The sequence below is a fragment of the Neovison vison genome, chromosome 1 (genome assembly GCF_020171115.1).
Source record: "Neovison vison isolate M4711 chromosome 1, ASM_NN_V1, whole genome shotgun sequence".
NCBI classification, from domain to species: domain Eukaryota; kingdom Metazoa; phylum Chordata; class Mammalia; order Carnivora; family Mustelidae; genus Neogale; species Neogale vison.
In genome coordinates this window covers 160,123,863-160,137,372 of record NC_058091.1, presented here as the reverse complement: position 1 = coordinate 160,137,372, position 13,510 = coordinate 160,123,863, and the positions used below count along the sequence as shown (strand labels likewise).

The 13,510-nt window shown below is 39.8% G+C and overlaps 1 protein-coding gene across 1 annotated transcript; it reads left to right on the top strand.

The window, feature by feature from the left end:
• The first annotated feature begins 6,436 nt into the window (after window positions 1-6,436).
• Window positions 6,437-6,989, top strand: LOC122900565 (S-phase kinase-associated protein 1-like). The gene has a single exon (XM_044239315.1). The coding sequence runs from the start codon at window positions 6,454-6,456 to the stop codon at window positions 6,943-6,945; it is 492 nt and encodes a 163-aa protein (XP_044095250.1). The 5' UTR covers window positions 6,437-6,453; the 3' UTR covers window positions 6,946-6,989.
• The last annotated feature ends 6,521 nt before the right edge of the window (window positions 6,990-13,510 follow it).

Genomic DNA, 13,510 nt, shown 5'->3' with positions numbered 1-13,510 from the left:
AGTATCATATTGGAAAAAAAAAAGTTACAAAAATGACCATACATGTTGTGCTCTTAATCTTACAGGAAAATCTTCCAGACTTTCATCACTGAGTATGATGTGTACTGTCGTTTTTCATACATGGCCTTTATCATGTTGACATACTTTATTTCATGCCAAATTTGTTGAATGTTTTTATCATGAAAATTGTTGAATTTCATCAGGTGCTTTCTCCACATTGACTGATTTTTTAAGTAATAAATGATCTTTCAACCCAGCAACAAATCCCACATAGCCAAGGCATAAATAATCTTATTAAAATGTATGAAAATTCAACCTGTCTCTATTTTGTCAACAATTTTTGTATCAACATGCATAAGGGGTATTGATTTGTAGCCATTACTTCTTGTAGTGCCACAGTCTGTATTTGTTATCACTATTGGCTTGGCATTATGCAAAGATCATTGTGTTCTAATTAATCTTTTTGATGAGTTTAAAAATGTTGCTTTATTTATTTAAGTGTTTGGAAGAATTCATAAGTTAATTTGTCACATTGAAGAATTTTTTTTCAATTTATTTATTTTCAGAAAAACATTATTCATTATTTTTTCACCACACCCAGTGCTCCATGCAAGCCGTGCCCTCTATAATACCCACCACCTGGTACCCCAACCTCCCAACCCCCTGCCACTTCAAACCCCTCAGATTGTTCTTCAGAGTCCATAGTTTCTCATGGTTCACCTCCCCTTCCAATTTACCCAAATTCCCTCCTCCTCTCTAATGCCCCTTGTCCTCCATGATATTTGTTATGCTCCACAAATAAGTGAAACCATATAATAATTGACTCTATCTGCTTGACTTATTTCACTCAGCATAATCTCTACCAGTCCTGTCCATGTTGCTACAAAAGATGGGTATTCATCCTTTCTGATGGAGGCATAATACTCCATAGTGTATATGGACCACATCTTCCTTATCCATTCGTCCGTTGAAGGGCATTTTGGTTCTTTCCACAGTTTGGCGACCGTGGCCATTGCTACTCTAAACATTGGGGTACAGATGGCCCTTCTTTTCACGACATCTGTATCTTTGGGGTAAATACCCAGGAGTGCAATTGCAGGGTCGTAGGGAAGCTCTATTTTTAATTTCTTGAGGAATCTCCACACTGTTCTCCAAAGAGGTTGCACCAACCTGCATTCCAACCAACAGTGGAAGAGGTTTCCCCTTTCTCCACATCCCCTCCAACACATGATGTTACCTGTCTTGTTAATTTTGGCCATTTTAACTGGTGTAAGGTGATATCTCAATGTGCTTTTAATTTGAATCTCCCTGGAGGCTAGTGATGATGAACATTTTTTCATGTGTCTGATAGCCATTTGTATGTCTTCATTGGAGAAGACTCTGTTCATATCTTCTTCCCCATTTTTTTTATATGATTGCCTGTTTTGTGTGTGTTGAGTTTGAGGAGTTCATTATAGATCCTGGATATCAACCTTTTGTCTGTACTGTTATTTGCAAATATCTTCTCCCATTCCATGGGATGCCTCTTTGTTTTTCTGACTGTTTCCTTTGCTGTTCAGAAGCTTTTGATTTTGATGCAGTCCCAGAAGTTTATTTTCACTTTTGTTTCCTTTGCCTTTGGAGACATATCTTGAAAGAAGTTGCTGTAGCTGATATAGAAGAGATTACTGCCTATGATCTCCTCTAGGATTCTGATGGATTCCTGTCTCACGTTGAGGTCTTTTATCCATTTTAAGTTGATCTTTGTGTACGGTGTAAGAGAATGGTCGAGTTTCATTCTTCTACATATAGCTGTCCAGTTTTCCCAGCACCATTTATTGAAGAGATTGTCTTTTTTCCACTGAATATTTTTTCCTGTTTTGTTGAAGATTAATTGACCATAGAATTGAGGGTTCATATCTGGGCTCTCTACTCTGCTCCACTGATCTACATGTCTGTTTCTATGCCAGTAGCATTCTGTCTTGGTGACCACAGCTTTGTACTAAAGCTTGAAATCAGGTAATGTGATGCCCCAGGTTTATTTTTGTTTTTCAACATTTCCTTAGCGATTAGGGGTCTCTTCTGATTCCATACAAATTTCTTGATTATTTGCTCCAGATCTTTTAAGAATACTGGTGGAATTTTGACCAGAATGGCATTAATAGTATAGATTGTTGTATGCAGTATAGACATTTTAACTATGTTTATTCTTCCGATCCAAGAGCATGGAATGGTCTTCCATCTTTTTGTGTCTTCTTCAATTTCCTTCATGAGTGTTCTGTAGTTCCTCGAGTAGATATCCTTTACCTGTTTGGTTTAGATTTATTCCCAGGTATCTTATAGTTCTTGGTGCTATAGTAAATGGAATTGCTTCTCTAATTTCCCTTTCTGTATTTTCATTGTTAGTGTATAAGAAAGCCACTGATTTCTGTACATTGACTTTGTATCCTGACACATTGCTGAATTGCTGTATGAGTTCTAGTAGTTTGGGGGTGGAGTCTTTTGGGTTTTCCATATAAAGAATCATGTCATCTGCAAAGAGAGAGAGTTTTACTTCTTCATTGCCAATTTGGATACATTATATTTCTCTTTGTCATCTGATTGCTGTTGCTAGGACATCTAATACTATTTTGAACGAGTGTGGTGAAAGTGGGCAACCTTGTCTAGTTCCTGATCTCATCGGGAAGGCTGCAAGCTTTTTCCCATTAAGGATGATATTTGCAGTGGGTCTTTCATAGATAGATTTGATGAGGTTCAGGAATATTCCCTCTATCCCTATACTTTGAAGCATTTTAATCAGAACGGATGCTGGATTTTGTCACATACTTTTTCTGCATCAATTGAGAGGACCGTGTCGTTCTTCTCTCTTCTCTTATTAATTTGTTGTATCAGATTGATTGATTTGCGAATGTTGAAGAATCCTTGTAGCCCAGGGATGAATCCCACCTGGTCATGGTAGATAATATATATATTTTTAAAGATTTTATGAATTTATTTGACAGAGAGAAATCACAAGTAGATGGAGAGGCAGGCAGAGAGAGAGAGGGAAGCAGGCTCCTCGCTGAGCAGAGAGTCCAATGTGGGACTTGATCCCAGGAACCTGAGATCATGACCTGAGCCGACTGTAGCAGCTTAACCCACTGAGCCACCCAGGCGCTCCATAGATAATATTTTAATGTACTGTTGGATACTGTTGGCTAGGATCTTGTTGAGAATCTTAGCATCCATATTCATCAGTGATATTGGTCTGAAATTCTCCTTTTTGGTAGAGTCTTTCTCGGTTTGGGGATCAGGGTAATGCTGGCTTCCTAGAAAGAGTCTGGAAGTTTTCCTTTTGCTTCAAATTTTTGAAACAACTTCAGGAGAATAGGTGTTATTTCTACTTTGAAAGTTTGGTGGAATTCCTCAGGGAATCCGTCAGGTCCTGGGCTCTTGTTTTTTGGGAGGTTTTTGATCACTGCTTCAATCTTGTTACTAGATATCAGTCTATTCACGTTGTTGATATCTTCCTGGTTCAATTTTGGGAGTTTATAGTTTTCCAGGAATGCATCATTTTCATCAAGGTTGCTAAGCTTATTGGCATATATCTGTTGATAATAACTTCTGATGATTTTTTTACTTCCTTGGTGTTAGTTGTTATCTCTCTCTCTTCATTCATAATTTTATGAATTTGGGCTTTCTCTATTTTCTTTTGGATTAGTGTGGCCAGTGGCATATCGATCCTATTGATTCTTTCAAAAAACCAACTTCTAGTTTCATTGATATGTTCTTCTGTATCTTTGGTTTCTACCTCATTGAACTCAGCTCTAATCTTGATGATTTCCCTTCTTATGTGTGCAGTTGGTTTGATTTGTTGTTGAATCTCCATTTCTTTAAGGTTTAGCATTTTGTGTTCTGCATTTTTCAATTTTTTTGAGGTAGGCTTGGATGGGTATGTATTTTCCCCTTAGGATCACCTTTGCTGTATCCCATAGGTTTTGGACTGAAGTGTCTTCATTCTCATTGGTTTCCATGAATTGTTTCAGTTCTTCTTTGATCTCCTCGTATATGCAAGCATTCTTAAGCAAGGTGGCCTTTAGCTTCCAGGTGTTTCAGTACCTTCAGAACTATTCCTTGTGATTGAGCTCCATTTCCAAAACATTGTGATCTGAGAATATGCAGGGAATATTCCCACTCTTTTGGTATTGGTTGAGTCCTTATTTGTTATCCATTATTTGGTCTATTCTTGAGAAGGTTCTATGTGCACTTGAGAAGAATGAGTATTCTGTTGTTTTTGGTGGATTGTTCTGTATATATCTATGAGGTCCTTCTGGTCCAATATGTCATTCAATGCTCTTCTTTCTTTATTGATTTTCTGCTTCAATGATCTGTCTATTTCTGAGAGAGGCATGTTAAGATCTCCTACAATTAGTGTATTCATATCAATATGACTCTTTATCTTGATTAACAGTTTTCTTAAGTAATCGGCTGCTCCCATATTGGGGGCATAGATATTTACAATTATTAGGTCATCTTGGTGGATAGTCCCTTTAAGGATTATGTAGTGTCCTTCTGTATCTCTGACTACAGTCTTTAGTTTAAAGTCTAATTTATCTGGAATGTTAATCACTATCCCAGCCTTCTTTTGAGGCCCACTGTCATGAAAAATCCTTCTCCATCCCTTCACTTTCAGTCTGGGTGTATCTTTAGGTTCAAAATGGGTCTCTTGTAGACAACATATGGATGGGTCCTGTCATTTATCCAATCTGCAATCCTGTGCCATTTTCTGGGCGCATTTAGGCCATTCACATTGAGAGTGATTATTGATAGATACGTTTTTATTGAGTATTTATCCAGTTATCTTTGACGTCTTTTGTTTTCTGTAGATTGTCTCTATATTTATGTTCAATGCTATTCTTAGGATTTTCCTCTTTTATAGAACCCCCCCTTAATATTTCCTACAGTGTCAGCTTGGTGGTTGCATAGTCTTTTAAGACTTGCCGGTCTTGGAAATGCTTTATCTCTCCTTCCAATTTGAATGTCAGTCTTGCTGGATAAAGTACTCTTGGATGCATGCTCTTCTCATTTAGTGCCCTGAATATATCTTACCAGCCTTTTCTGGCTTGCCAGGTCTTTGTGGACAGGTCTGACGTTATTCTGATGGGCTTTCCTCTGTAAGTAAGGAGCCTCTTTGCCCTGGCGACTTTCAAGAGATTATACCTACAATTATAATTCCTCAATTTGACTATCAGTTGTCATGATGTTTTTTTGGAATGTGTAATCTTGGGTGGAGACCGTTCAGTTTCTAGTACATGAACGCTGGTTCCATTCACGAGATTGGGAACATTTTCATGAAGAACTTGTTCCACTATATCTTCTAGACTTCTTTCTTTCTCCTTCCCTTCAGGGATTCCAATAATTCTGACATTGGAACGTTTCATGGCATCATTTATTTCCCTGATTCTGCTTTCATGTTTTTTATTCTGTTTGTTTCAAGCTTCCTCCTGATCCTTTCTCTCTATCTGTTCGTCGTTCAGATCACTAATTCTATCTTCTGGTCTCAGTTACCCTAGCTTTGAGAGAGTTTAGATTAGATTGGAACTCATTGAGAGCATTGTGAACCTCCTCCCTGGAGCTTTAAGCTCCGCCTTAACATTGTGAACATCCTGTATCTTCCCTTTCAGTTCGGCCCTAATCAATTCTATTTGGTCATCCATGGCTTTCTCCAACCTAGCTATTGCCTGGATAATTGTTAGCCTGAATTCTCTTTCCAACATATTGTCTCTGTTGATAGCCATTAGTTCTGTTGCAGAAGGTCCATCCTCTGTAATTTTCTTCTGTTGGGCATTTCTCCTCCTAGTCATTTTGGTGAGAGATGCCTGAACAGATGTAGCTGGATGTATTAACCGTGGTGCAGTCAAAGTGTACCCTAGAACACTTCTGAGCTATCAGAATTCCCCACCCCAACAAGGGACAAAAGAAAAGAAAAAGAAAAAGAAAAAAGAGATAGAGACAGGAAAGAAAGGGAAGATGAAAGAGAAGGTTCAGCCCAAATGGTTCCCTCAGTAAGATTTATGATGTAAACAAACCAAAGCAGACAAACAAAAAGATGATAAGAGTATATGACAAGAGAAAAGTATATGACAAAAGTATAAGACAAGATGATATATACACAAATAAAATAACAACCTCGTCAAAAAGAACCCCAAGTGTAATATTTATATACTATCAGGACAAACACAAAAACACAGAAACACTTGTTGAAGAAATAGATGGGAGAGTGGTTATAATTTCTCAATGTATGCGAGGAAAGTTATTTTGATTCTTCCTGGATGTATCTTGATATATTAGTTAAAGGACTCAACTTTCCTAAGATAAAGGGGGATTAAAAATTAGTTTACCAAGTGGCCTTGTTCTCCACTTTTCTCCCTACATCCCGGAGACTGCTGTGTTTTTGTCAGCCTCCAAACCACAGTCGGCCTGAGACCGAGCACCATGCCTTCAATTAAGTTGCAGAGTTCCATTGGAGAGATATTTGAAGTTGATGTTGACATCGCCAAACAGTCTGCGACTATCAAGACCATGTTGGAAGATTTGGAAATGGACGATGAAGGAGATGATGATCCAGTACCTCTACCAAATGTTAATGCAGCAATATTAAAAAATGTCATTCAGTGGTGCACCCACCACAAGTATGACCCCCCTCCTACTGAGGATGATGAGAACAAAGAAAAGTGGACAGGTGATATCCCAGTTTGGGACCAAGAATTCTTGAAAGTTGACCAAGGAACACTATTTGAACTTATTCTGGCTGCGGACTACTTAGACATCAAAGGTTTGCTTGATTTTACATGCAAGACTGTTGCCAATATGATCAAGGGGAAAACTCCTGAGGAGATCCACAAGACCTTCAATATCAAAAATGACTTCACTGAAGAAGAGGAAGCCCAGGTACACAAAGGGAACCAGTGGTGTGAAGAGAATTGAAATGTTATGCCTGACACTGTAACACTGTAAGGATTGTTCCAAATACTAGTAGTTATAATTATTAATATTAGACAAACAGTAGACAAATAGCAGCAGCGAATCAGTTGTTTAAGCAGAATATTGTCCTCCTTGCATGTGTAGTTTGAGTACAGATTCCAAACTTATGGCTGAGTTTCTTCTAGTATGATCAAAAAAAAATTTTTTTTTGGCTCTAAATAAACCTGAACTGTGAGTTCTCTGTATAAGGTGGCATTTTGGGCTTTCCCTCTCTTTGTAAAGCAATTTCTGTCTAGTTTATTGTCTAGTTAACTTTAGTTTAATGACCTTTTAAAAGTTGGCATTGTAAATAAAACAAGTTGAAAAAAGTTTTCTGAAATAGAATTAACAATGTATTATCTTTATTCATGAATTGGAAACTGGAAAAAGGCTACTTGAGGTAAATGTTTTGAGTGGGATTATTAGAGTTTCTTCCAGCTTCCTGGAGTCAAGGAGTACCACTGGTATTGATTAGCCTGTATGTAGCAGGGCTCCCTTAATGGATCTAAGGACTTGTTTTTGCATTTATTTCTCAGCTTTGAATATGTTGGCTAGAGACTCAGTTACTACAAATTACTCAGTTACTACAAATGGTTTGGGGTGGAAATGTAACTAGTCAGTCTGTTAGCTTTTCGATTAAAAAAGACAAATAACCCATGCAGTGTGTTATCTTTTTATAATCAGTGATCCCATGAGGGGGAAACTTCACACTACTTGCATGTAAAAAAATAATTTAACCTTTAACCTTAAAGTGTATGGAAAAACCTAGAAAGCATCCATCATGAATGCAAGATACTTTCATGTGTCTCTTGTAGACAGTATATGGATGGGTCCGTTGTTTTATCCAGTCTGCAACCCTGTTCCATTTTCTGGGAACATTTAGGCCATTAACATTGAGAGTTATCTTTGAAAGATAAGTTTTTTATTGACCTCATGTTAACTGTGAATTTCTTGTTTCTATCGATTGTTTCTGTAAATTTCTGTTCTATGTCACTTGGGCCATTTCTTCTTTTATGGACCCTCCCCCTTAATATTTATTGTAGTGGCAGCTTGGTGGTCATACACTCTTTTAAACCTTGTCAGTCTTGGAATATCTTTATCTCTCTATCCATTCTGAATGTCAGCCTTGTTGGATAAAGTATTCTTGGCTGCATGTTCTTCTTATATACTGCCCTTAACATGTTTTGCCAGCTCTTTCTGGATTGCCAGGTTTCTGTGGATAGGTCTGACCTTATTCTGATGGACCTTCCTCTGTATGCAAGGAATCTCTTTCAACTAGCTGTCCTTAAGAACTCATGTCTACAATTATGCTTCATGAATTTCACAATCAAGTGTCTGGGGGTTTTTCTAGGTTCATTGATCTTGGGAGGTGACCTTTCTGCCTCAAGGACATGAACACTTGTTCTAGTCTCCTGATTGGGGAAATTTTCATCCAGAATTTGTTCGAGTATATATTCTAGTCTTCTTTCTATCTCCACTCTCTCAGGCATCCCAATAATTCTGACGTTGGAAGTTTTCATGGTGTCATTTTCCCCCCTAATTCTGTTTTCATGGCTTCTAAGCTGTTGATCCAGGCCTCCTCCTGATCCTTCTTCTCTATAATTTTGTCCTCTTGAGCACTAATTCTATCTTCTGCCTCAGTTATCCTAGGTGTTAGAGCATTTAGATTAGATTGAATCTCTTTGATAGCCTTTTTAACATCTGCTAGATCAGTTATCACTTCTACCTTTGGAGATTCCATGTCATCACTATTTACTTCATAGCCTAGCCATAATCTGGATAATTTTTATTCTGAATTCCCTTTCTAACATACTATTTATGTCCACATACAATAGTTCTTTCAGAGAAGGCAACATCTCTGAATTTTTCCACTGTTGTGTGTTCCTCCTCCAAGTCATTTTGTTTAGAGATGGTTGAGGAGATGTATAGTTGAATATATCAACCACGATACAGGCAAGCTGCATGCTGGAAAGTTTTGGAACAATCAGCAGTCACCACCAATAAGAGAGGAAAAAAAAAGAAAGAAAGAAAAAAGAAAAAGAACATAAAGAGAGAGAAAAAAGAAAACAAAAAGAGAGAACTCAGCCAAACTCAGCCCCAAAAGTAAGATTTATGAGGCATATAAGCTAAAACAAACAAACAAAAACACCAACAAAATAAATGAGAATAAAAAAAAGATGAACCTAACCAAAATAAATCCTAACAAAAATATTTACATAATACCAGAAAAAAATCAAGTACACCAAAACACTGACAGAATAAGATGGGAGGGTGGTTCTAAATCCTCAAAGTGGGTGAGGAAGTTTATTTTGGTTCTTCCTGGGTGACTCTTGATACCTGAGTTAAGGGATTCAATTTTCCATAGATAAAGGGAAATTAAAACAAGTTTATATATAAGATTATTATTGAATAGGGAAAAAGGATTACCTTGACATTTATATCTATATGTATATTTAAAAAAAAAAGGAAAAGAGAGAAAAAGAAAAAGAAACCCTGGCATATGCATCAAAAAAGTTCAAGTTAAAAAGTTATCATGGGGAGGAGGAGTCAAGATGGCAGAGAAGTAGCAGGCTGAGACTACTTCAGCTAGCAGGAGATCAGCTAGAGAGCTTATCTAAAAATTACAAACACCTGCAAATCCATCGGCAGATTGAAGAGAAGTAGAAAAGCAATTCTAGAAACAGAAAAACAACCACTTTCTGAAAGGTAGGACTGGCAGAGAAATGAATCCAAAACGCCGGGAAGATAGACCCCGGGGGGAGGGGCTGGCTCCCGGAAAGCGGCTGAGCAACGCAGCACAAAATCAGGAATTTTAAAAGTCTGTTCCGCTGAAGGACATCGCTCCAGAGGTTAAACCAGGGTGAAGCCACGGGGGGTCAGCATGGCCTCAGGTCCCACAGAATCACAAAAAGATCGGGGGTGTCTAAGTGTTGCAGAGCTTGCGGGTATTGGAACGGGAAAGCCACCTACAGAGACAGAGCCAACAGTAAGCTCACAGCTCAGTGTTACCTTGAACTGGCCGCAGGCTCGGTGAGCTCAGAGTGCGGCCGGAGGTTAGGCAGACAGGAGTTACTGGGCGCTGTTCTCTGAGGGCGCACTGAGGAGGGTTTCCCTGGGCTCTTGGCTCCTCCGGGCTGGGAGACCAGGAGGCCGCCATTTGTATTTCTGTCCTCCAGAACTCTACAGAGAGCGCTCAGGGAACAAAAGCTCCTGAAAGCAAACCCGAGCGGATTACTCAGCCTCGGACCCTGGTAAGGGCACTGCAATTCCGCCTGGGGCAAAGACACTTGAGAATCGCTTCAACAGGCCCCTCCCCCAGAAGATCAACAAGAAATCCATCCAAGACCAAGTTCTCCTACCAAGGAGTGCAGTTTCAATACCAAGGAGAGCAGCAGAATTCCAGAAGAGGAGAAAGCAAAGCACGGAACACATGGCTTTTTCCCTGTGATTTTTAAGTCTTGCAGTTAATTTAATTTTTTTCTTATTCATTTTTTTTCTCTTCTTCTGCTAATTTTTTTAACTTTTACCCTTCTCTTTTTTAACGTTTTTTAACTACTTTATCTAATATATATATTGGAGAGAATTATTGGGGAGAATTTCCCCAATAGGGCAAAGGGAACAAGCAACAAAATTCAGGAGGTTCAGAGAATGCCCCTCAAAATCAGTAACAATAGGCCCATACTCCGTCACCTAATAGTAAAATTTACAAGTCTTAGTGAAAAAGAAAAAATCCTGAAAGCAGCCTGGGAAAAGAAGTCTGTAACATACAATGGTAAAAATATTAGATTGGCAGCTGAGTTATCCACAGAGATCTGGCAGCCCAGAAAGAGCTGGCATGATATATTCAGAGTACTAAATGAGAAAAACACGCAGCCAAGAATACTATATCCAGCTAGTCTATCATTGAAAATAGAAAGAGAGATTAAAAGCTTCCAGGACAAACAAAAACTGAAGGAATTTGCAAACACCAAACCAGGTCTACAGGAAATATTGAAAGGGGTCCTCTAAGCAAAGAGAGAGCCTACAAGTGGTAGATCAGAAAAGAACAGAGACAATATACAGTAATAGTCACCTTACAGGCAATACAGTGGCACTATATTCATATCTCTCAATAGTAACCCTGAATGTTAATGGGCTAAATGCCCCAATCAAAAGACACAAGGTATCAGAATGGATAAAAAACAAAACCCATCTATATGTTGCCACAAGAAACTCATTTTAAACGTGAAAACACCTCCAGATTTAAAGAGAGGGGGTGGAAAAGAATTTACCATGCTAATGGACATCAGAAGAAAGTAGGAGTGGCAATCCTTATATCAAATCAATTATATTTTAAGCCAAAGACTATAATAAGAGTTGAGGAAGGATACTATATCATACTCAAAGGGTCTGTCCAACAAGAAGATCTAACAATTTTAAATATCTATGCCCCCAATGTGGGAGCAGCCAACTATATAATCCAATTAATAACAAAATCAAAGAAACACATCAACAATAATACAATAATAGTAGGGGACTTTAACACTCCCCTCACTGAAATGGACAGATCACCCAAGCAAAAGATCAACAAGGAAATAAGGGCCTTAAATGACACACTGGACCAGATGGACATCACAGATACATTCAGAACATTTTATCCCAAAGCAACAGAATACACATTCTTCTCTAGTGCACATGCAACATTCTCCAGAATAGATCACAACCTCAGTCCTAAATCAGGACTCTACCGGTATCAAAAGATTGGGATTATTCCCTGCATATTTTCAGACCACAATGCTCTGAAGCTAGAACTCAACCACAAGAGGAAGTTGGGAAAGAACCCAAATACATGGAGACTAAACAGCATCCTTCTAAAGAATGAGTGGGTCAACCAGAAAATTAAAGAAGAATTGAAAAAAAACATGGAAACAAATGATAATGAAAATACAATGGTTTAAAATCTGTGGGACACAACAAAGGCAGTCCTGAGAGGAAAATACATAGCAGTACAAGGCTTTCTCAAGAAACAAGAAAGGTCTCAGGTACAAAACTTAACCCTACACCTAAAGGAGATGGAGAAGGAACAAGAAAGAAACCCTAAGCCCAGCAGGAGAAGAGAAATCATAAAGATCAGAGCAGAAATAAATGAAATAGAAACCGAAAAAAAAAAAAAAAACAGAAAAACAATAGAACAAATCAACGAAACTAGGAGCTGGTTCTTTGAAAGAATTAATAAAACAGATAACCCCCAGGCCAGACTTATCAAAAAGAAAATACAAAGGACCCAAATTAATAAAATCATGAATGAAAGAGGAGAGATCACAACTAACACCAAAGAAATACAACCTATTATAAGAACATACTATGAGCAACTCTACGCTAACAAATTTGACAATCTGAAAGAAATGGATGCATTCCTAGAAACATATAAACTACCACAACTGAACCAGGAAGAAATAGAAAGTCTGAACAGACCCATAACCAGTAAGGAGATTGAAACAGTCATTAAAAATCTCCAAACGGGTTGGGGGGGCAAGATGGCAGGGTAGTAGGAAGAGGCGTCTTTTCAGCTGGTACCCCAAAGTGAGCTGATTACCTACCAAAGAACTCCGATCACCCATGAAATCAGCCTGAGATCAGAATTATACACGTCTGGATCTCTACAGGAGCAGAAGACGCCAGTGAGCAGGTAAAGCGGAATGGGAACAGCGGACTGATATAGGAAGTTACACAAAAGGGGGAGGGAGCCACCAGTGGCGACCGGGGGGAAAGTAATAACCCAATACGAGCGAGAGTGCCCTGCGTCTGGGGACCAGCATTAACTTGGAGACTGGTTGAAAGCAATCCAAAAGAGCAAAGGATCGCGGGGGGAAATTGTGGGAATCAGGGCATCTAGGGACAGGGGCTTAAGTCCCCAGTTCCAGAGGGCCTCCCTGGCCCGGAGGCAGAGAGAGTGCGGCGGAGAAATCAGCTCATGGTCCCTAAGCCGCCAGGGAGCCCCAGAGCCCGTGGGTTCCGGCTCCTGTGAGGGGATGGGAGCTGCGCCCGTCTGCAGAACGCGTGCTAGCCCTACCACAAAGCTTGAGATGCGCGCGCACGTCCCTCGAGCTCCCCTGGGTTACTGAGGCCCGGGGGCCCTCCTTGACCCGCGCCATTGTTTCAAAGCCTAAGCCGCGGGTGCGCGAATCTCTTCCCTGGACAGAGGCGCTCAAAAGCCAAGCCTGCGGCTAACGGACCAGCGCCCCGTTCTCAGTGCCCCAGACGCGCGCCTGACCCACAGCCGCCTCTGAAAAGAGGTGCTCGCAAGCTGGGCACTCCCAGCCCTGGCCGGCAGCAAAATCTCAGTGTGCGATCGCTGCTTGGAACCTCTCTGGCAGTCAGGAGCTCCAAGACAGCCGCCACTGCCTTAGCTTTGGGGACGAGCAAAAGATTCTGCGCCCCCAGGGTCTGCAACTTGGAGCCTGCGCTGCCAGCAGCCAAGGGGGAATTTATTCAGCTTCTGCACCCAGACTGAGGCTTCTCTCTGAGACGGAGATCAGGGTGCGGTTTG